At 43.9% G+C, this 27998-nt stretch overlaps 1 protein-coding gene across 5 annotated transcripts in view; it reads left to right on the forward strand.

Annotated features, from left to right (window-relative positions):
* The first annotated feature begins 259 nt into the window (after positions 1-259).
* Positions 260-27998, forward strand: part of MLPH (melanophilin) — an 89577-nt gene continuing 61838 nt past the window's right edge. For 3 of the 5 annotated variants that reach the window (XR_003760754.2, XM_029068246.2, XM_029068249.2), the window contains exons 1-2: positions 261-395; positions 22534-22668. Coding sequence is in view for 4 of the 5 variants with exons in the window: in XM_029068246.2 (XP_028924079.1) it covers positions 22559-22668 (110 nt within the window). In the remaining variant the exon portion in view is untranslated. Of the gene's footprint in view, positions 396-1202; positions 1282-22533; positions 22669-27998 lie in introns of those variants that run through there. The other 2 variants (XM_029068250.2, XM_029068247.1) reach the window with 2 other exon arrangements.

Here is a 27998-nt window from a genome sequence, read left to right on the forward strand (position 1 = left end):
CTGGGCACTGAGCTCCACCTCCGCTGGCCTCTAGCCTTAGTGTCAACCTGTCCTGCCTGGTACTCTGCCCAGCTTAAAGCAAACTTCCTCCCCAGGGCTGCCCCAACTGGCTTTCAACCAGTTCCCTCCTTCCCCGCCCCCCCCACCCCACCACGTGTCTCTGCTCCTGGAGCTGCATTTCTTCCTTTTGGTCCCTGGACTGACCCGTGACTCGGTCCTGATTTGGGGAGGGGCAGAGAGTGGGCCATGTGACCCAGGCCCGCTCTCCCATCAGACTGGCTCCAAGCTCCCTCCGGGGTTGGAACCGGACGGGACCCTGCTCATCTGCCTCTTCTGCTGCATCCCCTTCTCTGTCCATGGGTGGACAGCAGAAAAACGTCCAAGGAAAAGAGGAGGTAAGGGGGGAGAAACTCAGTTTTAAAGGACCCCGGGAACAAATCAATCAGTGGTATTTAGTGAGTGCCTACTGTGTGCCGAGCACTGTACTAAGCACTTGGGAGAGTACCCTACAACAGTTAGCAGATACGTTCCTTGCCCATAATGAGCTAGGAAGGACCAATTCTCTATAACTCTTGGGACAGCTGTCATTCCACAAACCAGATCTGGTCGGTTCCCTTCCAGCCTCATCATATTTCCTTAGAAATAATAATTCTAATAATGATGATGGTGGTATTTGTTAGGTGCTTACTATGTGCCAAGCACTGTTCCAAGTGCTGGGGTAGATACAAGCTTACCAGGTTGGACACAGTCCCTGTCCCGTAGTCTTAATCTCCATTTCACAGATGAAGAAACCGAGGCATAGAGAAGTTGTGGGCAGGGAATGTCACTTTTTTTATTGCATTGTATTTTCCAAAGCACTTAGCGCAAATCTATCAGGATGAAATAGCTGAAAGTTAATCAAATACTGGCTCAGTGAATAAATTTGAATGAATGAATGAAAGTGACTTAACCAAGGTCACACAGCAGACAAGCGACAGAGCTAGGATTAGAACCCAGGTCCTTCTGACTCCCAGGACAATGCTAATAATAATAATGATAATTGTTAAATGCTTACTATATGCCAAGCACAGAAGTATTTACAGTACAATCAGTTCCATACTAGACTCAGAGGGGAGGGAAAGCAGGTATTTAATCCCCGTTTTACAGATGAGGAAACCGAGGCATGGAAAAGTTAAGTGACTTGCCCAAGATCACGTGGCAGGCAAGCGACAGAACTAGGATTAGGACCCAGATCTCCTGATTTACCATCAGAAAGTGGACAAGAGCAGAGTTGAAATCCAGGTGAGAACCTTTCTTGACTGTGCTGGGGCTAGCCTTGGGAGCCTGGATGGCTTTAGAAAGAGCCTAAGAAATTGTGTGTCAATTCTGATATTCCAGCAGGCACTTCTTAAAGAATAAATAGGTGCTAGGCAATCAGGACTAGAGACCACATACTTGATTACACAGCAAAGACATGGAATCAAACATGCCAGCAGCCCCTTAGCAAATAAGTTTTCCGTGGTGTTTTTTCATGATGCATATTATCTGTGCTGATTTATAAAAGTGGAAGGAGAAGAGGCAGAAGTAAACTAGAGAAGAGAATGGGAAAATCACATGGAATCTGAGCTCTGATTACTAATCTAATGTAAGTGGACACTGGGGAAAGGGTCGGGGAAATATGCCTTCCTTCCCTTCTCTTTGCCTGTTTAATTTCCTCATTTTTATACCTGAAGCTTCAATTTGAAACCAGTGGTTCCATTTTGTTAACAGGAACAGGAGGTCTCTTATGCTTTAGAAGCATGTATTAGGGTGTCCAGGGGAAGCATTCTATTCATTTTGATTGTATCAGGCTTCTGTTCTCCTAAGTCAAATCCAACCACCCCTGCACATTCCTAAAGGTTTCCTGGGATTAGTGGCCCTTTCCAGTAGATCTGAACAAAAATCTGGGAACCCCCTCGCAGGTACCCCTTATATTCTCCAATTTCAATGCCCAACATCAGCATTATGTTAAGAAAACATAACTTCCAATTTAGACACTTTTATCTTGCTTCTTTTCTGCCTGTGTTTAATGCCTTGGTTTTTGAGAGTGCCCCAGGGTGTTTGGTCTAGGAAAGGTGGGTAATTGCTTTCTGCAAATGGATAGGAGTGATGATATGATCATCTGGCTATAATATTTTCTATTTAAATGCTATGCAAGGTATAAATCTGAAAAAGGATCATGGGGAAAAAAGCAGGTCTGATATTTGCATCTAAATGAGTGGTTTTTGACTCCAAACTCATATTTTCAATCAATCAATCAATTGTACTTATTGAGTGCTTGCTGTGTACAGAACACTGTACTAAGCACTTGGGAGAGTTCAATATATCAGAGTTGGCAGACACATTCCCTGCCCACAGTGAGTTTATATTCTAAAGGAGGAGACAGGCATTAATATACATAAATAAATTTCAGATATGTACATAAGTTCTGGGGGAGGGATGAAAAAAGGGAGCAAATCCAAGTGGAGTATTTAACCCTGGTATCTCTGATCTGCCTTCCTACTGATTCGGAAATTTATCACATGGTGTAAGGAAGCTGAAGTTGCAGAATTACAGCAGTCCTGATTCTAGTCCATTTCTCTTAATTGGATTTTATTAAGCTACCTGTTAAATCCTTCAATTCAGAATGCAGTGGGGAGAAGCAAACTGTGGCTTGCTGATCACAAGCTGCTTCTTTATTTGCCTTGCAGCACATATGTTATATTATTCCTTATTATGCTGCTGCATTGAATTGCTACTCCAGCCCTCTGGGCAGTGGTGGCATTGGTCCTGGCCGGGGAGGGGTATGGCACTCTCTGTTCCACCCCAACCCGTGCCCTTTCTCTCTGTCACCAGTCACCACCTCCTTCACCCATCCCCAAGAATGCCATCACCCTCCACCACCCCCCACCCGCCACCCCAGAACACCTGCTCACCATTCAACAAAAGGAATCTGCTTCAATACAAGGTTGTCAGCCATATTATGCTTTCATTTTGCTGCTCTTCTGTTCATGAGGCTTGGCCACCCCTGTCATATCAATTAATCAATCAATCAGTGGTATTTGTTGAGCTCTTCCTGTGTTACAGCTCACATCCTTGATAACACAGCAAAAGATATGGAATCAAACATGCACTGAGTGGGTGCTGTTCCACCCCATTCTTTTTCACCTCAAAATCAGTGGTAGGTTACTAAAAACCCTATTTAATATGTGGTGATGAGCCCTTCGAGCCAGAGATTCAGAGATCTGGATCCCTAACCCTATTTCTATCCTTAAATGCTAATACAACATTCAGTTTAACATCCATACTTGGGATCCATTATTATTATACATTTTATTAATGATGTGTATACATCTATAATTCTATTTATTTATTCTGATGCTATTGATACCTGTCTACTTGTTTTGTTTCGTTGTCTGCCTCCCCCCTTCTAGACTGTGAGCCTGTTGGGTAGGGATTGCCTCTATCTATTGCTGAATTGAACTTTCCAAGTGTTTGATACCGTGTTGTGCACACAGTAAGAACTCAGTAAATGCAATTGAATGAATGAATGAATGAATGAATGAATGAATGAATGAATGAATGAATGAATGAATGAAGCAGTATGGAGTGGATCAAGCACGGGCCTGGGAGTCAGAAAGTGGTGGGTTCTAATCCTGGCTCCTCCACTTGTCTTCTGGTGACCTTGGGCAAATCACTTCAGTTCTCTGGGCCTCAGTTGCCTCTTTTGTAAACTGGTGCTTGAGACTGGGAGCCCCATGTGGAACAACCTGATTTGCTTGTGTCCACCCCAGTGCTTAGTACAGTGCCTGGTACAAAGTAAGTGCTTAACAAATACCATTATTATTATTATTATGAGACTAAATTGTCATCTGTGACTCCCTAGAAAAGCATATGTGGAAAAGGAAGCAATCAACATGGCTCCGTGAAAAGCAGATCATGTCAGATGTAAGCTCATTATATGCAGGGAATATGTTTGTTTATTGCTGTGTTGTACAACTCTGCACCTAGTAGGTGCTCAATAAATATGAATGAATGAATAAAACCAATCAAACTTTAGATTCCATCCCAAATCATATCTTCCTGGACAAACTAGGTTAGTGTTGTCCTGGCAATGCCACAGTTAGGTGGAAAGATAGTTAGAAAGACAGAGGGTTGTCCCCAAAGCGTAACCATCAGTAGCCCAGCATTAACCTGGGGAGATGTGGCAAGTGGTATTATAAAAAAAAAAACGGTGATGGTATTTGTTAAGTGCTTACTATGTGCCCGGCACTGTACTAAGTGCTGGGGTGGATACAAGCAAAACGAGTTGAACACAGCCTCCGACCCAGGTGAGGCTCACAGTCTCGATCCCCATTTTGCAGATGAGGTAACTGAGGCACAGCGAAGTGAAGTGTCTTGCCCAAGGTCACACAGCAGACAGGTGGCAGAGCTAGGATTAGAACCCATCATTTTCTGAATCCGAGGCCCATCGCTAGCCACTTTGCAATGCTGTTTCAGTATCTTGGGAATCAGTATCATCTAGTGGATAGAACAAGGGCCTGGGAGTCAGAACCGCTTGTCTGCTTTGTGACCTTGGGCAAGTCACTTAATTTCTCTGTGCCTCAGTTTCCTCATCTGTAAAATGGGGATTAAGATTGTTAGCCCAATGTGGACATGAGCTGTGTCCAACCTGATTAGTTTGTATCTACCCCCAGTGCTTAGTATAATGCCTGATATCTAGTAAGTTCTTAGCAGATACCATATACATATATTTATATTTGTTACTAACATGTTGGAAGATAGGAATGTAATCCCAAAATGCCTAAAAAGCAGTGTGGCCTAAGGGAAAGATCGCAGGAGTCAGAATACCTGGGTTCTAATCCTAGCTGCTTGACCATACAACTTCGCTGTGCCTCAATTTCCTCATCTTTAAAATGGAGACTCAAAACCTGCCCTCCATCCCCCTAAGGCTGTGAACCCTATGTGGGCCAAGGTGTTGGATCTGATTTGATTGCACTGTATTTACCCCAACACTTATCCAAGTACTTGATGCATCGTGGCTCAGTGGAAAGAGCCGGGCTTGGGAGTCAGGGGTCATGGGTTCGAATTCTGGCTCCGCCACTTGCCAGCTGTGTGACTTTGGGCAAGTCACTTAACTTCTCTGGGCCTCACTTCCCTCATCTGTAAAATGGGGATTAAAACTGTGAGCCCCACGTGGGACAACCTGATCACCTTGTATCCCCCCCAGCGCTTAGAACAGTGCTCTGCACATAGTAAGTGCTTAACAAATACCACCATTATTATTATTATAGTAAGTGCTTTACAAATACCATTATTATTCCTATCACCAAGGTAGCTAGGCAAATTGGAAAAATGATTCTTAGAATGCTAGATGAAATTCAAGGAGCAAAGTGCAAAGCAGTGCTTCTAATAGTGAAAGTATCCCAAATACAGGAGTGGAAAAATTGGCTGGGTGGGGAGAGAGGAGGATCAGAGTTGACCATAACCTGAATAGGAAGGAGTCAGTGACACTGGCTTGTTATTTTAAAAACAAATATGGTTCTTCAGCTCTACTGTGTACTGATCACATTTTAATGAGCCCAAATTTAGTAACTGCCACTTAAAAGCTATGTAGAATAGCTGGAGACAATCCAAAGAAAAGCATAGAAATGGCAAAAAGCATAAAAATGTGAGGACACAGAATGATTTAAAAACCTGCTTTTAAGTCTTTGAAGGATTTTGATTGGGTAGACACTGATCAATCATTTTCTTTGCTTATGAAGAATCAAAATAAGGAAATAGAAATAAATAGAAACAGGAGAGTTGTCAGGTTTTGTTTTCATTTTTTTAATGGTATTTGTTGAGCACTTACTATGCCAGGCACTGTACTAAGCACTGGGATAGACGCAGGCTAATCAGGTTGGCCACAGTCTATGTCCCACTTGGGGCTCACAGTTTTAATTGCCATTTTACAGATGAGGCAAATGAGGCCCAGAGAAGTAAACTGACTTGTCCAGGGTCACACAACAGACAAGTGGCAGAGTCAAGATTAGAACCCAGGTCCCTCTGACTCCCAGGCCCATGTTCTTCCCTTCCTTCACTTGATACAAGGAAGAACTTGATTAGAAAGGGAAAACACACTGGAGGTAGGATGTCTCCTACTCATTTATGCCTCGTGATTTTTTAATAACAACTGACTAGTAGGGTATGGAGTGACTTGAACCATAGAGACTGTACTCATCTCCTGTGGTTAGCAGGCATTGTTTTTCCAGGCTTAGGCTAGCCACAGGTCAGTGTGCTTCAGGGCTTGCTGAAGTTCACCCCTGGCACCTTTGTGTTGTCTGCTGGTATCACTGACTCCTCTGGCCTTGCTATTTCAACTCTGAAAGTAAAAATTAAAATCTATATCTCCGCCTTGTTAAAACTTGTACAAGCACGGCCTAGTGGATAGAGCACAGGCCTGAGAGTGAGAAAGACCTGGATTCTAATCCTGGCTCTGCCACTTGTCTGGTGTGTGTCTTTGGACAAATCATTTCATTTCCCTGTGCCTCCATTGCCTCTTCTGTAAAATGGGGATTAAGAACATGGACTTTGTCCAACCTGATTAGCTTGTATCTATCCAGTGCTTAATACTGTCCCTGGCATATGGTAAGCTCTTAAATACCATTAAAAAATGCTAATCCAGTAGACTGCTCTTTTAAATATCCCTGGTATAATTGTAGTATTTTCATTACAATAACACTATCATGCATCCTACGTCATTACAAATTTGAAATATAAAATTAAGTAATCGCTTAAACCCTAGCATTTCTTTTATTATAAATCAAGGATAGATACAACTCCAGGTATCCTATTCTTCATGAGTCTGGCCATATTTTGCTTCCTTGTAGATTTCTGATTATTTAAAATATTTTCCTGAGTTGTTAGGTATATCATTACCAAAACCAATAGTATACTGAAAATGCATACTCTATACAGAGTACTATTCTATGCACCTTGGGAGAGTAAAATAGAGTTAGTAGATATGATCCCTGACCTCAAAGAATTTACAATCCACTATGTGCAGAGCTGTGTGTGCAGTGCTGGGGAGAATACAGTAGAGTTAGTAGACATGATCTCTGCCCTCAAGAAGCTAGCAATCTACCTGTTTTGTATTTAGGTACTTAGCACACTGCTTGGCAAATATTGTTAAGCAAATACCACAGTAATAATAATTATCATAGTTACTATCATTACTGTTGATACATGCATATATAACTGTCCTTTGTTTTAAAAGATGAGATGTACTTTGTATGAAATGGGCATTTACCGCTCTAGGACCTAGCAACATTTTACCTCATTAATCATCATGAAATCCAACTATGGTTGATTTTAGGCATATACTGTTCTGCCAATTGAAAGACGCATGCACCAATGACGCCCAGACCAAGGCTTGGAGGAGCCATTCTGGACATATTTCTGCCAGGGCCCATTTTTAGACTGTAAACTCATGTGGGCATGGAATGTGTCTACCAGCTCGGTGGCACTGTACTCTCCCAAGTGCTTAGTACAGTGTTCTGCCCACAGTAAGTGCTCAATGAATACCACTGATTCCCGGACTCTTAGCAAGAAAGAGGAAATTGGTTTCTGTACTTCTCATTGATCTTCTAACTTTGAGACCACATTTCTGAAATTCAATTTCCCTTAATAATTATGGTGCTTGTTAAGCACTTACTATGTGCTAAGCACTGTTTTAAATGCTGGGGTAGATATACATTAATCAGGTTGGACATAGTCCCTGTCCCACATAGGGCTCACAATCTTAATCCACATCATACAGATGAGGAAACTGAGGCCCAGAGAAGTCTAGTGACTTCCCCAAGGCTACACAACAGACACGTGGCAGAGCCAGTATTAGAGCGCATGACCTTGTGACGCCCAGACCTGTGTTCTATCCACTAAGCCATGCTGCTTCCCATGAAATAGCAAGTTTTTATCTTGGGGAACATGCTGTCTGATGAACTTATCTCATGGTCTAAATTTAGCTATCTAGTTTGAGCAGCCATATACACATATATTGTATTGATTGATGGATAGATGATTTGGAGAAAAATGCAGTTGATAAAGTGACTCAATAGAACAGACCATAAAGGAATGTGGGGAGTAGTTAGCAGGAAGCTGCTGAAAATGGATTAATCCTCAGTAAGTTGTATTGTGAAGCAGTGTGGCTTAATGGCAAGAGCAAGGACTTGGGAGTCAGAGAATGTGGGTTCTAATTCCACTCCACCATTTATCTGCTGTGTGACCTTGGGCAAGCCACTTCATTTCTCTGTGCTTCAGTTCCCTCATCTGTAATATGTGGATTAAGACCGTGAGCCCATGTGGGACAATCTGATTACCTTGTATCTATCCCAGTGCTTAGAGCAGTGCTTGGCACATAGTAAATGCTTAACAAATACCACCATCAGTATTATTATTATTGGGAAAATTCACTGTATTTGGATTTTGGAAATACCGAATATAATCAAAAGGGTGAAAAATAGTGACCATTTGAATCAGAAAAAAATATACCCACTAAAATAATATGATTCATATATCTATTAACTCTGTTATACCCTTCCACATTTAGCACAGTGATCTGCACTTACTGCTTGATAAAAATAACATTGAATAAATTAATGGTATTTAATAATAGTATTTGTTAAGCCCTTACTATTTGCAAAGCACTGTTCTTATTGAGTGCTTACAGTGTGCAGAGATCTATACTAAGTGCTTAGAATAATAATGATAATAATAATTAATAATAAGGGCTTAAATACCATAATAACAATAATAATAATCATTATTTATAAGCCCTCAATAAATATGACTGATTGATATGCATGCAAGTTCTCTGGGGGTGGGGTGAATATCAAGTGGTTAAGAGATACTCAGAAAAGAGGGCAAGTAGGGGAAGTCAGGGAAGGTTCTAGGAGGAGGTATGACTTTTGTAGGTCTTTGTTAGGTGGGGAAGGTAGTGGTCTGTGGGAAGCAGCTTGGACTAGTGAAAAGGGCATGGGCCTGGGAGTCAGAAGGCCTGGTTCTAATCCTGGTTCCTCCACTTATCTGCTGTGTGACCTTAGGCAAGACACTTCATTTCTCTGTGCCTCAGTTCCCTTATCTGCAAAATGGGGATTCAATACCTGTTCTCTCTCAGACTGTAAGCCCCAAGTGGGACCTGATTATCTTGTATCTGCCCCAATGCTCAAGTGCTTGGCATATACTAGGCACTTAACAAATAATATAATTATAATATGAATGGGGAGGGAGTTTCAGGTCAGAAGGAGAACATAGGCAAGCGGTCAGCTATAAAAAAGATGAGATCAAGGTACAATGTGTAGATTGGTATTAGACAGGTGAACTGTGCAGGCTGGGTTGTAGTAGAAGATCAGCAAGGTAAAGTTGTAGGGGAGAGCTTATTGTGTGCCTCAGAGCCAAGGAGTTTTTGTTTAATGCCAGTCAATCAGTTAATTCTTACTGTGTTCCAGAACACTGTACTAAGCCCTTGGGAGAGTACAATATAACAATATAATAATGTGGAGATAGATAAGCAACCATTGTATGTTTTTGAGGTGTGGGGAGACATGGCCTGAATTTTTTTTAGGAAACTGATCTGTACAGCAGAGGTAAGTATGGATGGGAGGGGAAGAGGCAGAAGGCAGGGAAGGCAGTGAGGAGGCTAATGCAAGTTGTCAAGTTGAAATATGATCAGTGTGGTTGCAATTTGAATGGAGAAGAAAGGCTGGATCTAGAGATAGTGTGAAGATAGAACTGACAGGATTTGGTGACAGATTGAGTATGTGAGTTGAATGAGAGAGGTAAGTCAAGGAAAAAGTCAAGGTTATGGCTTTGTGAGACAGGGAGGGTGGTGGTGCTATCTACAGTGATGGGAAAGTCAGGAAGAGGACAGGATTTGGGTGGGAAGATGAAGAGTTCTGTTTTGGACATGTTAAATTTGAGGGCTCCGCAGGGCATCCAGGTAGATTTACCTGAATTCAGGAGGAAATGCAAATCTGCAGAGAAGGAGACAGGACAGGGTTGGAGAGGTAGATTTGGGAATCCTCCGCTGTGGGAGCAAACAAGTTATCTGAGGGAATGGGTGTAGGTGAAAAATAGAAAGGGACCCAGAACTGAGCTCTAAGGGACCCCCACAGTTAGAGGGTGGGAGGCAGTGGAGCAGCTGGTGAAAGAGACTGAGAAGAGCAACCAGAGTGATAGGAGGAGAAGCAGAATTGAACAGTTTCAGTGTAGAAAGGTAAGATAACATTTCCAGGAAAAGGGAGTGCTTAACAGTCTAGAAGGCAGCTGAGAGGTCCAAGAGGAATAGGATGGAGTAGAGGCCAATGGATTTGGCAAGAAGGAAATAATGGTGACCTTAGAGAGGGTCAGAAGTCAGATTGCAAAAGTTTGGGTTGTCTTCCCTGCTCCTCACTGCTTCAGTGATTTATAAGACTTTTTTCTTAAGACATCTCCAAGGACACAACCACAGTGCTATATGAGGTTGTGCAGTATTCTCAATTGTCTATAATCTAAAGTTTACATGTGTATTTTTTTCAGTTCTCACTAGACATTCTTTATGGTACTGATTAAGTGTTTACTATGTGCCAAGTACCGTACTAAGTGCTGGGGTAGAGACAAGATAATTAGGTTGAACATAGCCCCTGCCCCACATAGGGCTCACAATCCTAAGAGTGGTGGGGAGGGAGGATTCAATCCCCATTTTACAAATGAGAAAACTCTCTTTTTGCCAATTTTTTTTTTACTAAAGAGTTATGAATTCTCTCCAAGTCTGTGTCCAAGCAAGATTAGCATTATCAACTGATCCAAAACAGTCAAGTCTCATTTTACTGCAAGCAAAGTTTTTGTCGAAAAGATTTTCCTGATCCTAAACTCTGGCCAAAATTGGATTTAACCTTTCTTTAGGATGACTGTGTATTTGCATTACTCAGGCAAGATATGAAACTTGATCTGCCTCTCATTATCTCCAGTTAATCTCCAATTTCCGTGTTCCTTGTTTTCCTTCGTGTTTACTCTTTACACACTGGAGATGCCTGTCTGAAAGCATGAAAGCTGGATTCAATCTGGGCAGTTGGAACATGAACAAAGGTGAAAGGGCAGCAAGGAAGAGAATGTTATCATTTTTCTCAGAAACCTCATGACCTTGAAGTAATGCAAGGATGAAAAGAAGTAGTTATAATAATGATAATTGTGGCATTTGTTAAGTTTGCTATGTGGCAAGCTCTGTAATAATTACCGGGGTAGATAGAACATAATCAGGTCCTAAATGGGTCTCACAGTCTAAATAGGCAAGAGAACAGGTACTGAATCCCCATTCTGTGGAAGAGGCAATGGAGGTCCAGAGAAGTTAAGTGACTTGCCCAAAGTCACACAGCAGGTAAATGGCAGAGCTTGGATTAGAACCCAGGTCCTCTGTCTCCCAGGCCTACGCTCTTTCCATTTGGCCACGCTGCTTCTCAATTTGGAGTGAGTCTATGGTGGACAAGGTTTACTTTCAAAATGAAAGATGTTTGAGAAAGTAACATCAAGCCTTGAGAGGAAACATCCGTTTTTAAAAAGAAAGTGGTGGGTTTTTTTGTGAATTTACATTTTTAGAAGATTCTTCTCCATTCCAAAATGTGGGTTAAAAAATATTTCATCTGGAAAAGGGATGTATCCACTATGGTTGGAGAAGCTGCTTGGTGTAGTGGATAGAGTCTGCTATGTGACTTTGGGTAAGTCACTTTATTTCCCTGGGCCTCAGTTCCCTCACCTATAAAATTGAGACTGTGAGCCCCATGCGGCACAGGAACTGTGTCCAATCTGATTTGCTTGTATCTACCACAGAACGTAGTGTGGTGCCTAGCACATGGTAAGTGCTTAACAAATGCTGTCATTACTATTATTATTATTAACTTTTCACTTCTGGTGTTACAGTCACCTGGAAATTAAGCCCCAGCTTCAGTGAGCTACATGCAGTTTCCTGAAAGTCTTCAATCAATGTCAGTGGTATTTATTGAGTGCTTACTACATGCAGAGCTCTGTGTTAAGCATTGGGAAAGTTGGCAGAATTGGCAGACACATTCCCTGCCCATAATGATCAATCAGTAGTATCTACTGAAAGTTTACTCTGTGCATAACACTGTACTAAGTGCTTGGGAGGTACAACAGAGTGAGTAGAAATGATACCTGCCCTTGAGGAATTATAGGTTAGTGGAGGAGACAGACACTAAAATAAATGAATGTTTTGTGAGCACTGAAGTGTCCTCAGGTGAAATCCTTGTCCAGGATATTTACCAATGTCCAGATGAGACTATAGAGTCCCCGCTCGCCCCGCTCCCAGTCTATCTGTCAAACAGGTGAGTTGATCCTTTCCCTAATTTGCTTTCTCCACCCTCTTCTGAATATTGCTCTCAACCTCCTGACATGAGGCATTGTCTCAGGAGAAGTCAGGTGTCCACTACAAAGGAAACATTCCATTTGGGAAGGCAGGTAACCCAGAAACAAATATTGTAATCTCACACAATAATGTGAATAACCAAAATCCTTCAGGGGGAATGGGGAAACCTAACAACCCAACCATAACCTTTTTACCAAGATCCACAAATGGCCTTAACAAGGAACACAATGTTCTTGATTACTCAGAGTACCTAAAGACAGATAAAATCACCCAGCCTGCTGTCTTGTCTGGCATTCACTTCGATCTTTGCCTTTCCTCAGGTGCTAACTAAAGTTACAGAGGCTTTTTTCACTTTTCACTCAATTCATTTCTTTTCTGTACTGAAAGCTTGTTTTGGGGAGGGAATGTGTCTCCCAACTCTTATATATTGTACTTTCCCAAGCACTTAGTACAATGTTCTGCATGCAGTAAGCACTAAATAAATATGATTAATTGATTGATTGACTAGGTATTATTAAACGACAGTAATAGCAGAGCAACTATGGCTGAAGTTGGAGATGTATGAATCATCAAAAGCCAGGCAGTCGTTATTGATTGTACACCCATTGCCAGCTCTTGAGACCATGAGAATTGTATCATAACTGAATGTACTTTGTGGGGTTTACAGTCTACAGGAAAGGGGGAACAAGTATTGAATCCCCATTTTACAGTTGAGGAAACTGAGGCACAGATAAATCAAGTGACTTGCCCAAGGTCACTTAGCAAGCAAATGGCAGAGCTGTGATTAAACATAGGTCCTTTGACTCAGAGGTATTATTGGAGATTTCTACTTGATTTTCAGCTCCCCTGGAGATGACAAGCAGAAGCAGATAGGAAGCAGTGTGGACTGATCAATAGAGCATGGGCTTGGGAGCCAGAGGAGCTGGGTTCTAATCCCAGCTCTACCACTCATCTGTTGTGTGACCTTGGGCAAGTCACTTAATTTATCTATGCCTCAGTTACCTCACCTGTAAAATGGGAATTAAGAATGTGAGCCTCATGTGAGACATGGACTGTGCCTAACCTGTTTAGCTTGAATCTATTTGCGCCTGGCACATAGTAAGCACTTAACAAATGCCATCCAAAAGAAAAAAAGAAAAGAGAAGTGGGGAAACAGGAGAACAAAAGGTTAAAAGAGGTAGGGAAAGCAACATGCTAAACTATTAGTTCATAGGTCTAGCGTTTTACCCTACCAGTTCATCAATCAATAGTATTTCTTGTGCACTTACTCTGGGCAGAGCACTGCACTAAGTGCTTGGAAGAGTACAATGGAGTTAGACATGACTCCTGACCTTAAGGATCTTATCATTTAGTGGGAGAGACAGACACTAAAATAAATTACTGGTAGGAGTAAGCAACAGAGCTTAAAGCTATATGTCTAAATGATATGTGGCAGGACTGTATTAGTACCTTAAGGCTTAGGTGACTCAGAAGTGCTGAAATGGCAACAGGGGGCAACATATCAGGGAAGACCTCCTGGAAGAGATGCTATCTTAGAAGAGCTTGGAAGATGGGGAAAGGAGTACCAGGCAGGAAGCAGGGAGTGATTGAGAGGTCAATGTGTGAGAGATAAGAACAAGTGGTAATAATAATTATTATTATTATCATGGTATTTGTTAAGCACTTATTATGTGCCAAGCACTGTTCTAAGCACTGAGGTAGATACAAGATAATCAGGTTGACCCTTGAGGGTCTCACAGTCTTAATCCCCATTTTACAGATGAGGTAATGGAGGCACAGAGAAGTGAAGTGACTTGCCCAAGGTTACACAGCAGACGAGTGGCAGAGTCAGTATTAGAATCCTCAAACTCTGACTCCCAAGCCCGTGCTTTTGCCACTAGGCCAAGCTCTAGTGAGTAGGCTGGCTTGAGAAGAGTGAAGGTGGGAGCAGGGTTATAATGGGAAAGAAGTGAGGTTAAGTTAAGTGGGAGAGAGCTGATCAGGAGCCTCCATTTGTTGCAGAGAAGAATAGGCAGCTATTGGGAGATTTTGAGGAGTGGGATGATATGCTCAAAATAGAATTACACTATGAGAAGGAGCATGGCTTTGTGGGTAGAGCACAGACCTGAAAGTCAGAAAGACCTGGGTTCTAATCCCAGCTCTGCCATATGTCTGCTGCGTGACCTTAGACAAGTCACTTCCCTTCTTTGGGCCTCAGTTACCTCATCTGTAAAATAGGGCTTAAAAGTGTGAGCCCCATCTGGGACAGGAACTGTGTCCAACCTGAACAATTTGTTTCAATCCTAGTACTTAGAACAGTGATTGTCATATAATATGCACTTAACAAGTACTATAATCATCATCACCATCATTATTATTATGTTTATTATGTTTATAGAAATGGTACATTTCTATATCTGTATCTACCACAAGAAGGCACATCCTCTTCCAAGGGCTTAGTACGGTGCTCTGCACTGGGTAAGTGCTCAGTAAATATGATGGAATGAATCCAGCTGTTGGGCCAGTTTCACCAGCGCCACCTAGGAGCTCTACACATCATGAAATGGAAGCATAGAGAAAAAGTAAGAACAAGAAAGTGGAGAGGCTGGAGGCCAGATGGCTAGCAAGGAAACTAATGCAGTACTATTTGGTCCCGTGCCTCTGTGAAGGGAAGCCTGGGGGAAAAGCCACCCTGTGATGACAAGTATGATTTGGGCCAAAGGGAATTTTTGAGCTTACCCTTCAAGTAGGAAGTGAAGATCAGCTGCTGATCTGCAGTCTCTCAATAAATCAACCAATCAATAGTATTTTAGAGCCTTCTACGTGGCAGAGCACTACACTAAGCACTTGGAAGAGTACAATAGAGTTAGTAGAAATATTCCCTGAATTCAAGGAGCTTACAAGGATATTAAGCAGTGTGGCCTAGGGGAGAGAGCATATAACTGGGAGTCACAGGACCTGGATTCTAATCCTCACTCTGGCACTTGTATGCTCTGTGAGCTTGGGCAAATTCTCTGTGTCTCAGTTCTCTCATCTGCAATATGGAGATTCAATACCTGCTCTCCCTCCTATTTAGACTTTGAGGCCATGTGGGACCTTATAGACTGTAAATTCGTTGTGGGCAGAAAATGTGTCTGTTTATTGCTGTATTGTACTCTCCCAAGTGCTTAGTACAGTGCTCTGCACACAGTAAGGGCTCAATAAATATGATTGACTGACTGTCTTGTATCTACCCTAGCACTTAAGGCAGTGCTTAGCACAAAGTAAGCACTTAACAAATACCACAATCATTACTATAAAGATAATATGTCCACAATGAAGAAGAAAGGAATGTGAATGTGAAGATGAATGAGTGTTTAGTAATGGGGTTTGAATATCACATGGTATATGGGCAGACAACTGTAGCAGACAGACAAGTTTCATGCACTGAAGTCAAACAAAAAGTGCCTTTCTTCCAGAAGAAGTTTCATGCAGTTCATGTGACTGAGACAGTCTCCAACAGTGGAAACACAGAAACAGAAAACAACACCAAGCCCCATTCCACAATGAAGGGTTATAAATCTGTAGTGGTCAAGGAAGAAGGGGGGCAGGGAGCCACTGAAGCAGGAAGCATGAGAAACGGCATGGCCTAGTGGAAAGAGTACGGGCCTGGGAGACAGAGGACTTGGGTGCTAATCCCGGCTTCTCCATTTGTCTACTGTGTGACCTCGGGCAAGTCACTTCACTTCTCGGTGCCTCAGTTACCTCATCTGTAAAATGGGAATCGAGGCTGTGAGCTGCATGTGGGACAGGGACTCTGTCCACCCTGATTTGTTTGTATTCATTCATTCATTCATTCAATAGTATTTATTGAGCGCTTACTATGTGCAGAGCACTGTACTAAGCGCTTGGGATGAACAAGTCGGCAACAGATAGAGACAGTCCCTGCCATTTGACGGGCTTACAGTCTAATCGGGGGAGACGGACAGACAAGAACAATGGCACTAAACAGCGTCAAGGGGAAGAACATCTCGTAAAAACAATGGCAACTAAATAGAATCAAGGCGATGTACAATTCATTAACAAAATAAATAGGGTAACGAAAATATATACAGTTGAGCGGACGGGTACAGTGCTGTGGGGATGGGAAGGGAGAGGTGGAGGAGCAGAGGGAAAAGGGGAAAATGAGGCTTTAGCTGCAGAGAGGTAAAGGGGGGATGGCAGAGGGAGTAGAGGGGGAAGAGGAGCTCAGTCTGGGAAGGCCTCTTGGAGGAGGTGATTTTTAAGTAAGGTTTTGAAGAGGGAAAGAGAATCAGTTTGGCGGAGGTGAGGAGGGAGGGCGTTCCAGGACCGCGGGAGGACGTGACCCAGGGGTCGACGGCGGGATAGGCGAGACCGAGGGACGGTGAGGAGGTGGGCGGCCGAGGAGCGGAGCGTGCGGGGTGGGCGGTAGAAGGAGAGAAGGGAGGAGAGGTAGGAAGGGGCAAGGTGATGGAGAGCCTTGAAGCCTAGAGTGAGGAGTTTTTGTTTGGAGCGGAGGTCGATAGGCAACCACTGGAGTTGTTTAAGAAGGGGAGTGACATGCCCAGATCGTTTCTGCAGGAAGATGAGCCGGGCAGCGGAGTGAAGAATAGACCGGAGCGGGGCGAGAGAGGAGGAAGGGAGGTCAGAGAGAAGGCTGACACAGTAGTCTAGCCGGGATATAACGAGAGCCCGTAATAGTAAGGTAGCCGTTTGGGTGGAGAGGAAAGGGCGGATCTTGGCGATATTGTAGAGGTGAAACCGGCAGGTCTTGGTAACGGATAGGATGTGTGGGGTGAACGAGAGGGACGAGTCAAGGATGACACCGAGATTGCGGGCCTGCGGGACGGGAAGGATGGTCGTGCCATCCACGGTGATGGAGAAGTCTGGGAGCGGACCGGGCTTGGGAGGGAAGATGAGGAGCTCAGTCTTGCTCATGTTGAGTTTTAGGTGGCGGGCCGACATCCAGGTGGAGACGTCCCGGAGGCAGGAGGAGATGCGAGCCTGAAGGGAGGGGGAGAGGACAGGGGCGGAGATGTAGATCTGCGTGTCATCTGCGTAGAGATGGTAGTCAAAGCCGTGAGAGCGGATGAGTTCACCGAGGGAGTGAGTGTAAATGGAGAACAGAAGAGGGCCAAGAACTGACCCTTGAGGAACTCCAACAGTTAAAGGATGTTTGTATCTTCCCCAGCGCTTAGTACAACGCCTGGCACATAGTAAACACTTAACTAATAGTGTAATTATTATTCCCAGCTCTGTCAATTGCGTGCTGGGTGACCTTGGGCAAGTCACTTCACTTCTCTGTGTTTCAGGCTCCTCAACTGTAAAATGGGGATTCAATCACTGTTCTCCCTTCTGAGCCAGAAGCAGCATGGCTCAGTGGAAAGAGCCCGGGCTTGGGAGTCAGAGGTCATGAGTTCAAATCCCGGCTCTGCCACTTGTCAGTTGTGTGACTGTGGGCAAGTCACTTAACTTCTCTGTGCCTCAGTTACCTCATCTGTAAAATGGGGATTAACTGTGAGCCTCAAGTGGGACAACCTCATTACCCTGTATCTACCCCAGTGCTTAGAATAGTAAGTGTTCTTAGTAAGCGCTTAACAAATACCAACATTATTATTATTATTCTGCTTAGACTGTAAGCCCCAAATGAGACAGGGACTATGTCCAACCTGATAAACTTGTACCTACCCCTGCACTAAGAACAGTGCTTATTATTACTGTTGTTATTATGGTATTTGTTAAGTGCTTACTATGTGCCAAGCACTGTTCTAAACACTGGGATATATACAAGGTAATCAGGTTGTCCCACATAGGGCTCAGTCTTAATCCCCATTTTATAGATGAGGTAACTGGGGCACAGAGAAGTGAAGTGGCTTGCCCAAGGTCACACAGCAGATAAGTGGTGGAGTTGGTATATAAGAAGCATTTAACCAGAAGGAGGAGGAGGAGGAGAAAGAGGAAGAGCAACATTGAAGGGGTGGGGCTTTAAAGGAACCGGGGAGAAAAAGTAGGGGGAAATAAGAAGGAAAATGTAACTAAAAAAAGACGAATTGTAACCAGAGAGGAAGGGAAGGAAGAAAAGGGAAAAGGGAATGAGGAGGAGGAGAATGAAACAGTTTTGGAGAGGAGAAAACCCAGTCCACCAGAAATCTGGGGGAATTCACCAGGGACGCTGAGGAGTTTGCATCCGTGGATCCCGTTTGAAGGCAGTTGGGCTGCAGCTGGCCCTGGTTGCCTATCGACCTCCGCTCCAAACAAAAACTCCTCACTCTAGGCTTCAAGGCTCTCCATCACCTTGCCCCTTCCTACCTCTCCTCCCTTCTCTCTTTCTACCGCCCACCCCGCACGCTCCGCTCCTCTGCCGCCCACCTCCTCACCGTCCCTCGGTCTCGCCTATCCCGCCGTCGACTCCTGGGTCACGTCCTCCCGCGGTCCTGGAACGCCCTCCCTCCTCACCTCCGCCAAACCGATTCTCTTTCCCTCTTCAAAACCTTACTTAAAAATCACCTCCTCCAAGAGGCCTTCCCAGACTGAGCTCCTCTTCCCCCTCTACTCCCTCTGCCATCCCCCCTTTACCTCTCCGCAGCTAAAGCCTCATTTTCCCCTTTTCCCTCTGCTCCTCCACCTCTCCCTTCCCATCCCCACAGCACTGTACTTGTCCGCTCGACTGTATATATTTTCGTTACCCTATTTATTTTGTTAATGAATTGTACATCGCCTCGATTCTATTTAGTTGTCATTGTTTTTACGAGATGTTCTTCCCCTTGACGCTGTTTATTGCCATTGTTCTTGTCTGTCCGTCTCCCCCGATTAGACTGTAAGCCCGTCAAACGGCAGGGACTGTCTCTATGTGTTGCCGACTTGTTCATCCCAAGCGCTTAGTACAGTGCTCTGCACATAGTAAGCGCTCAATAAATACTATTGAATTGGTGACTGTGTGGAGACAGGAGCTGGTACTGGTCTGGGAGGCACCTGAAGCTGAGCTGTGGCTCTGTAGCTTGAAACTGAGATGGATGCTCCAATGCCCACTGTTATCCTGGGGGAACTCCCAAGTTGGCTGGAGGACCGGACAGCGGTGAGTTGGGAAGACAGCTCACCCCTGTGAGGCTTTGGGGATATGAGCATTCGTGAAGTCCTCCATCTGTTCCTATTCTTCCTGAGAGTATAGGGGCAATTAGCATTTTGGCTCCCTTTTCCATTTCTTTCTGGCCCAAAGAGGCAGAGTAAGTCGGTGCAACTGCCCACCATGCCCCAAAATCTTTGGGACAAAGCCCTCTAGTGCTAGTCTCATTGTCCCAGTGCAGTTGGCATTTTGAGGGGGTTATGCCCAAATTTCTATGTGGCTGTGAAACCTGTATCTACCACAAGAAGGCACATCCTCTTCCAAGGGCTTAGTACGGTGCTCTGCACTGGGTAAGTGCTCAGTAAATATGATGGAATGAATCCAGCTGTTGGGCCAGTTTCACCAGCGCCACCTAGGAGCTCTACACATCATGAAATGGTAGCCCAAGACTAGCAACAATGTAGTCCTAGAACACAGTTGATTAGCCAGAATTGAAACAAATGCTCACAGCAGTGTAGCTCTGCAGAGAGGACACAGCAGATGCAGCATGGTGTAGTAGATAGAACACAGGTCTGAGAGTCACAAGGTCAGGGGTTATAATTCCCACTCCACCACTTGTCTGCTGTGTGACCTTGGGCAAATCACTTCACTTCTCTGGGCCTCACTTACTTCATCTGCAAAATGGGGATTGAGACTGTAAGACCCACATGGATCAGGGGCTGTGTTCAAACTGACTTGTTTGTCACCACCCCAGCATTTAGCATAGTGTCTGACATATAGTAAGCACTTAATAAATACAACAATTATTGTTATTATTATTACTATTGTCAAGAAAATTGATGATGGCAGGACACCAAAATAGTTGTATGGGGAACCTGAAGAAGGGATATGCAAGCTGGGAGGCAAGAACTGAATTAAAGATTTGGTGAAGCATAGTCTGAAGTATATTTTTTTAAATAGCATTTGTAAATCACCTACTATTTTCCAAGCACTGTACTAAGCGCTTGGTAGATGCAAGATAATCAGGTTGGATCCAGTTCCTGTCCAGTTAGTGTTCACACCCTTAGTCGCCATTTTACAGAGGAGGTAACTGAAACAGAGAAAAGTGAAGTGATTTGAAAGAGGTCACACAGCAGACAAGTGGCCGAGTGGGGAATGCCCATGCTTTTTTCAATAGCCCATGCTGCTTCTCTATTCTTTTAGCAATTGCTCTTTTCAACCACACTTTCCTTCATGACTAAGACCTCATTGTCAATAGTGCCATCTTCAAAAATGATTTTATATATATATACCGATATTCTTTGAAGACGGGATTCCTGTCATTTACACCTGCTGAGTATTCCCAAACCCCTACTTTCCTTCATGACTAAGACCTCATTGTCAATAGTGCCATCTTCAAAAATGATTTTATATATATACATATATTTATATATGTATATATATATGTATACATACACCGATATTCTTTGAAGATGGGATTCCTGTCATTTACATCAGCTGTGTATTCCCAAACCCCTAGTACCCTGCTCTTCATTCAGTAGGTACTCAGTAAGCAAGGATGATAAAGATGATCAAGGAGAGCAATAATGTCAGCACAATGGATGATCTTTCTGCACTGAGTGTTTGGTTTTGTTGTTATTGTTGTTTTTTAATGAATTTTGTTAAGCACTTACTATATGCCAGGCAGTGATCTCAGACGTGTGCTGGAATGCACTGTAAGGGTAAATGGGATTACTGCAGAGCAAAATAGAACAAAAGATCACTAGGCTGGCAGGAACAATAATTTCATCTTATCCATCTATTGGACAGAATGTGCTCTAGGCCTTTCTAGTCCCCATTCTGCCATGTCCAGTGTTCTGTGTCCAACAATAAACACTCACAAAAGTTGCTTGTGGAAACTAGCATTGACTTGCACCATGCTGACTAGAACTGCTTGCAAATGAAGTACCTTCACTGTGTCTCCAGAGTCTGTTAACATCATCATCAGAAGCACACATTTGGATTTTTAAGCCTCAAATGTTGTTTTTCATAGGGAAAGAAAAGAGTCAAAATTATGTTTCTATTGATAATGTCTTTTTCCCCCCCCCCATACAGCAATTACTTTATAGGCATTATCTCCTTAGGCCTCTCAAAATTGATGAAATGAAGTCTTGCTTTGAGGTCAGGTATTAACATTGGAAGGGAAAAAGAGGCTTCCATAGAGTATTTCAAGCTTAATTTTTAATTCCCTGCCTATCTCTCAGTTGACATTTCCCATTAAGATATCCCATGATTTGTCTTGCCTAGCAGAAATCAGTTAAACAATAACCCTTCCAAAGGGATCCCACAATGCAGAGAGAATTCACTGTTATTCAAACGTTGGAGATGTTTCTGGCTCTTCATGGATTCTGCTCCTCACACTGGTCTCTCCCTATTGGAAGCCTATCACTATTTGCAGGGATTGTTGCACTTAAATGCCACCTAAAAATGGCTTGGCTTAGTGACAAGAGCATGAGACTGGAAGTCAGGAGCCCTGGATTCTAAATCCTGGCTCTGCCACTTTTCTGCTATATGATTTTGAGCAAGTCACTTAACTTCTCTAGGCCTTAGTTTCCCCATCTGTAAAATGGGAAGTAAATACCTGCTCTCCCTTCCCTTAGACAGTGAGTTCCATGTGGATCATGGACTCTGTCCAACCTGGTTGCATTGTATCACTCAATCAACCAGTGGTATCTATTCAGTGCTCACTGTGCACAGAGCACTGTACTAAGTGAAATAGGCTTATTTGAAAATGTTATCAACATGCCCTGACTCCTGGGTGGTGGATGCATTTTATTTATTGATAAAAACCAAAAAAAGAATAAACTCAGAGGAAAAATTAATCTGTAAAAGCCTCCAAGTAATATTTGTCCATTGTGAAAATCATTTAATTCATTAAAATTCAGTATCATCATCTTTTCCTCTCTCCTGTCACAAAACCATTTATGGAAAAATCTGTTTTAGGGGGTTTTACATGGAAGGGGCTTTGATGGTAATTAGATAAATATGCTCTGGCCTGGGCAGTTAAAAATTAGCATCTTCTGACACTTGCTGACTGGGTTGATTTTGCTTTTTTAAGGTGTTGGATTGACAAAGAGGCTGAGATGGGAAGAAAACTGGATCTTTCGAAGCTGACTGATGAGGAAGCCAGGCATGTGTGGGAAGTGGTTCAACGAGACTTTGATCTGAGAAAGAAAGAGGAAGCAAGATTAGAGTAAGTGCATCCAGCCCTAGGCCTGATGATTCAACAAAGTCAGTAATGGGCTGCCCCGATCTTTGCGTTCTTTGTGCTCGTGATATTGGCAGCTAAAACAGCAGCAGACACAGTGCAGAACACATGCAACATTGCAGTAAGGCACTCTTTGCCTGCTCATGGTTCAAAAGGGTTTAGGAAGCAGCTTGGCCTAGTGGAAAGACCCCAGGCCTGGGAGTCAGAGGAAATGGGCTCTAATCCCAGATCAGCCCCATGTCTGCTTTGTGACATTGGGCAAGTCATTTAACTTCTCTGTGCCTCAGTTATCTCAGCGTGGCTTAGTGGAAAGAACACAGGCTTGGGAGCCAGAGGATGTGGGGTCTAATCCTGACTCTGCCACTTGTCTCCTGTGTGACCTTGGGCAAGTCAGTTAACTTCTCTGTGCCTCAGTTACTTCATCTGTAAAAATGGGGATTAAAAAATGTGGGCCCCACATGGGATAATCTGATTACCCTGTATCTACCCCAGCCCTTAGAACAGTGCTCAACACATAGTAATTGCTTAACAAATACCATAATTATTATTATTATTCATCTGTAAAATAGGGATAAACACCATGAGCCCCATGTGGAACAGGGAATGTGTCCAACCTGATTATCTTGTTTATACCCCAGTGCTTAGAACAGTGCTTGGCACATAGTAAGTGCTTAAAAAACCCACAGTTATTATTATTATTGTCAGTCGCATAGTCTTATCACACTGACAAAGGGAGCTTGTCTACGAACTCTGTTATATGATACACATCCAAATTCTTAGTACAGTGCTCTGCACACAGTAAGCACTCAACTGATATGATCAATTGATTTAGAGTGTTCTCTTCAGACCCAGAGGAAGGCAAGATATGGTTAGAGAGGGGAGAAAAGAAGAAGAGGGGAGCCAGGAGGGGCTCCCATCCCATCTCAACCTCAACTCTAATTTGAAGTAGCATGGCCTAGTGGAAAGAGTGTGGGCCTGAGAGGTTCCAAACCTGACTCTATCACAACTCTGCACAAGCACAAGTACTCTCCCAAGTACAGTGGTCCACATACAGTAAGTGCTCAATAAATTCAATTGATTTATCTATGTTGGATGTGTGACTTTGGGAAAGTCACTTCACTTCTTTGTGTTTCAATTTCCTCATCTTGTAAAATGGGATGTAATACCTGTTTTCCCCCACTACTGGGACTGTGAGCCCCACGTGGGATTAAGACTGTGTCTGATGTGGATATTTTATAATCTCTCCCAGAGTTGAATGCAGTTCTTGGCCCTTAAAAAATATAACTACTAGTTTGGAGAAGCAGCGTGGCTCAGTGGAAAGAGCACGGGCTTTGGAGTCAGGGCTCATGAGTTCGAATCCCAGCTCTGCCACTTGTCGGCTGTGTGACTGTGGGCAAGTCACTTAACTTCTCTGTGCCTCAGTTCCCTCATCTGTAAAATGGGGATTAAGATTGTGAGCCCCACGTGGGACAACCTGATTCCCCTATGTCTACCCCAGCGCTTAGAACAGTGCTCGGCACATAGTAAGCGCTTAACAAATACCAACATTATTATTAATAATAATGATGGCATTAGTTAAGTGCTTACTATGTGCAAAGCACTGTTCTAAGCAAGTAGTAAGGACCAGCAGAGTCATATCAGGGAACCTCTAAATGCCATCTTGGGATCAGAGAGCCACAGATCATGGGCAGAATAATAATAATAATTACAATAATAATAATCATATCTGCTAAGTACCCACTTGTGTGCCAGGCACTATACTACAGTTGGATTGGACACAGCCCCTGTCATACCTGGGGCTCACAGTCTCAATCCCCATTTTACAGATGAGGTAACTAAGGCCAAGAGAAGTGAAGTGACTTGCCCAAGGTCACATAGCAGACAAGTGGTGGAGCCGGGATTAAAATCTGTGTCCTTCTGACTCCCAGGTCCGTGGTCTATCCACCACACCATGCTGCTTCTCTAGAGCCTTGGAGTGGTTTGGGGAGAATGGAAAAATGTTCCTACCTCCTGTCCCTCGCTCCATCTCATTCAGTGGACAGATAATTGTCAGCCTGCACAAATAACTCTCTTCCACAAACTAACTGGTGCTTGGCAGCATGATGCTCTGAATTGAGATAAGCCTGAAAAAAAAAGTGATGTACTAGTTCTGGAAGACAAAGTGAAATAAAGTTTTAAACTCTACAACCCAAGAGCAGAATGCAGCAGACAGACCACCCTGTCAATCATCGAGTGGGACAGGGGGTTGCTCTCCCTGGTTCATGGTGATGAAAAACAGTGTCCCATGCACACTAGGAAGAATCTATCTTTTCAGGCACATAGTGTAGAAAGGTGTGTCAGTCCCACACCTCAACGTTTCAGTCACACACCCATATAGATGGGATCTCACCACCAAGAATGTCATCTTCAAAAACAAAGACCTATTTTGTAGTTGTTGGTGTAGCCACACACTCATAAGCACACATATATATCTCTGTATAATTATAATCGATCATAATTATTGAGTGTTTACTCAGTGCAGAGCACTGTACTAAGTACTTGGGAGAGTGTGAAATAACAGTTGGGGAAATGTTCTCTACCCACAACAAGCTTACAGTCTACAGAAGGATACAGAAATTCATATAAGCAAATTATGGATATGTACATAAGTGCTTTGGGATTGAGGGAGGGGTAAATAAACGGTGCAAATCCAAGTGCAAGGGCATTGCAGAAGGGAGTAGGAGAGGAGAAATGAGGGCCTCATTGGTGAAGGCCTCTTGGAGGAGATGTCCCTTCAATAGGGGTGATCAGCTGCTGGTTATGAAGAGGGAGGGTGTTCCAGGCCAGAGGTAAGACGTAGGTGAGAGGTCAGCAGTAAGATAGAGGAGATCGAGGTACAGTGAGTAGGTTGGCATTAGAGGAGTGAAGTGTGTGGGCTGGGTTGTGGTTGGAAATCAGGGAGGTGAGAAAGGAAGGGGGGGGGCAAAGTGCTTTTAAGCAGATGGTAACTTCTCACTCTAGACTTCGAGGCTCTCCATCACCTTGCCCCCTCCTACCTCTCCTCCCTTCTCTCTTTCCACTGCCCACCCCACATTCTCCACTCCTCTGCCGCCCACCTCCTCACCATCCCCCGTTCTCACCTATCCCACCGTCGACTGCTGGGCCATGTCCTCCTGTGGTCCTGGAACGCCCTCCCTCCTCACCTCCACCAAACTAATTCTCTTCCCTTCTTCAAAACCCTACTTAAAGCTCACCTCCTCCAAGAGGCCTTCCCAGACTGAGCTCTCCTTTTCCCTCTGCTCCCTCTGCTCCCCCTCTACTGCCCACTTCACCTCTCCTCAGCTAAGCCCTCTTTTCTCCCCTTTCCCTCTGCTCCTCCCCCTCTCCCTTCCCCTCCCCTCAGCACTGTACTCGTTTGCTCAACTGTATATATTTTCATTACCCTATTTATTTTGTTAATGAGATGTTCATCCCCTTGATTCTATTTATTGCTATTGTTCTTGACTGTCTGTCTCCCCCGATTAGACTGTAAGCCGTCAAAGGGCAGGGACTGTCTCTGTTAGCGATTTGTATATTCCAAGTGCTTAGTACAGTGCTCTGCACAAAGTAAGTGCTCAATAAATACTATTGAATGAATGGTAAGGTATCCACAATTATCTCCCTCCCACTAATTAGTATGCAGGATCAGGATGTAAAATAAACTTCAGAGAAAAACAGAATAATCATCAAAGCAAAGGGTCTTTGATTAGACAGGAAATGTTTCAGTTTATTCATAAGTAATATCTTTTGTTCACCCACTCCTAGGAGAAAAAATCCACATTTGGGCCCTGTAGTAATTTTGGTATTTGTTTAGTGCTTACTATGTGCCAAGCACATGTGTACTAAGGACTGGAGTAGGTATACGATTCAGTCTCTGTCCCACATGGGCAGTCTAAAGGGGAAGGAAAATGGAAATTGAATCCCCATTTTACAAATGAAGAAACTGAGGCACAGAGAAGTGAAGGAAATTACCCAAATTCATAGAGCAGACAAATGGCAGATCTGGATTAGAACTCAGGTTCTGAGTCCCAGTCACACTATGCCACACAGCTTCATTTACCTCATCCCTCATCCTCATCAGTGACTACCATTCCTCAACTCTATGATTCCTTTCTGACTTCCCCACCTCCAGTGTTCATGCCCTCCTGCTGCTACCGGCTAGGATCCTTCTACTGTGCTCCACTTCTGGAAGCCCTCAAATACCTCTCCATCCTCCAGGAAAGTCCCTCCTTTATACTGGTCACTTTGTCCACAACCCCCAGAACTGGTTGGTGACAGCGAATGAGGTTTCACCTTTGGAGCCTTGAGTCGTTGAATCCACTAGAGTGAGCAGCCATCCAGCCCTCTCTTCCTCCAATGACCCCTACCTCGTGCCACCACATCCCCAGCCCAGTTCAGCTGTTCAAGATGGCCCCAGGAGATAGCAGAGATTGCAGGTGGCAGCTGCTGGTCTTTCTCCAGGAGCTGAGAGGACTGGAAAAAGCCATATCCTTCACCCCCTGCCCCCTGACTGCTGAAACAAGCAATCTTCTCCTTAAGGGATTTCAAATAAATAATGTGGCTTGAAAAGTTTGTTAAAGAAATCCAGGAATCTAAGCAGTCTGGGAAAAGGCAAAATCACACCATTCATGGGCATGAAGGAAATGATTCTGCCGTAAATTGAAATAAAGGAGTGCTGCAGATTGATGGTGAATCATGAAGGGGAGGCACCATTAAGATTCCATTTGGATTAAGCATCCTGGCAGGGGGTCTGGACTGTGAAGCATTTCCCAAGGACATGGAGTTCCCCAGAGCAAATGGTTTTCTTTGGTAGGTGGGATGGGACAGAGGGGGCGAGGTCCCTGTGGGAGCGATGAGTCGGTCTGTGGTGGAATACTGCCACATCCTGGGTCAGTTTCCCGTTGACTCAGCCAACCGCCCTCCATTCAGACCAGCACACCATTCCTGGCCCAGAAAAGACGTTATTTGTCATGCCACACAGGCTCCACCTAGATGGTGGTTTGGCCCATGCCACCGGGAATTAGGGAAACCCCACCTCAGTCTCCAAAGTGGGAGGACCCATTCAAACCATTCCTCAAGACTCACGCAGGCCAGCCACAGTGTTTAGCCAATCTGTGAACCATCCTTTAGAATTCACTGTGGATCTGGAAACTTTGGTGTGTGGGACTCTGGGGAAATGGAATTGATGTTCCCTGGAGATTCTTCCCTTAGAGACGAGTTCAGAAAACATCATTCCCACAGAGAAGTTCACTGGCCCCCTTCATTCTCCTTCTCATGGTGTAAATGTTGGTATTTGT

Source organism: Ornithorhynchus anatinus, chromosome 7, assembly GCF_004115215.2.
Source record: "Ornithorhynchus anatinus isolate Pmale09 chromosome 7, mOrnAna1.pri.v4, whole genome shotgun sequence".
NCBI classification, from domain to species: domain Eukaryota; kingdom Metazoa; phylum Chordata; class Mammalia; order Monotremata; family Ornithorhynchidae; genus Ornithorhynchus; species Ornithorhynchus anatinus.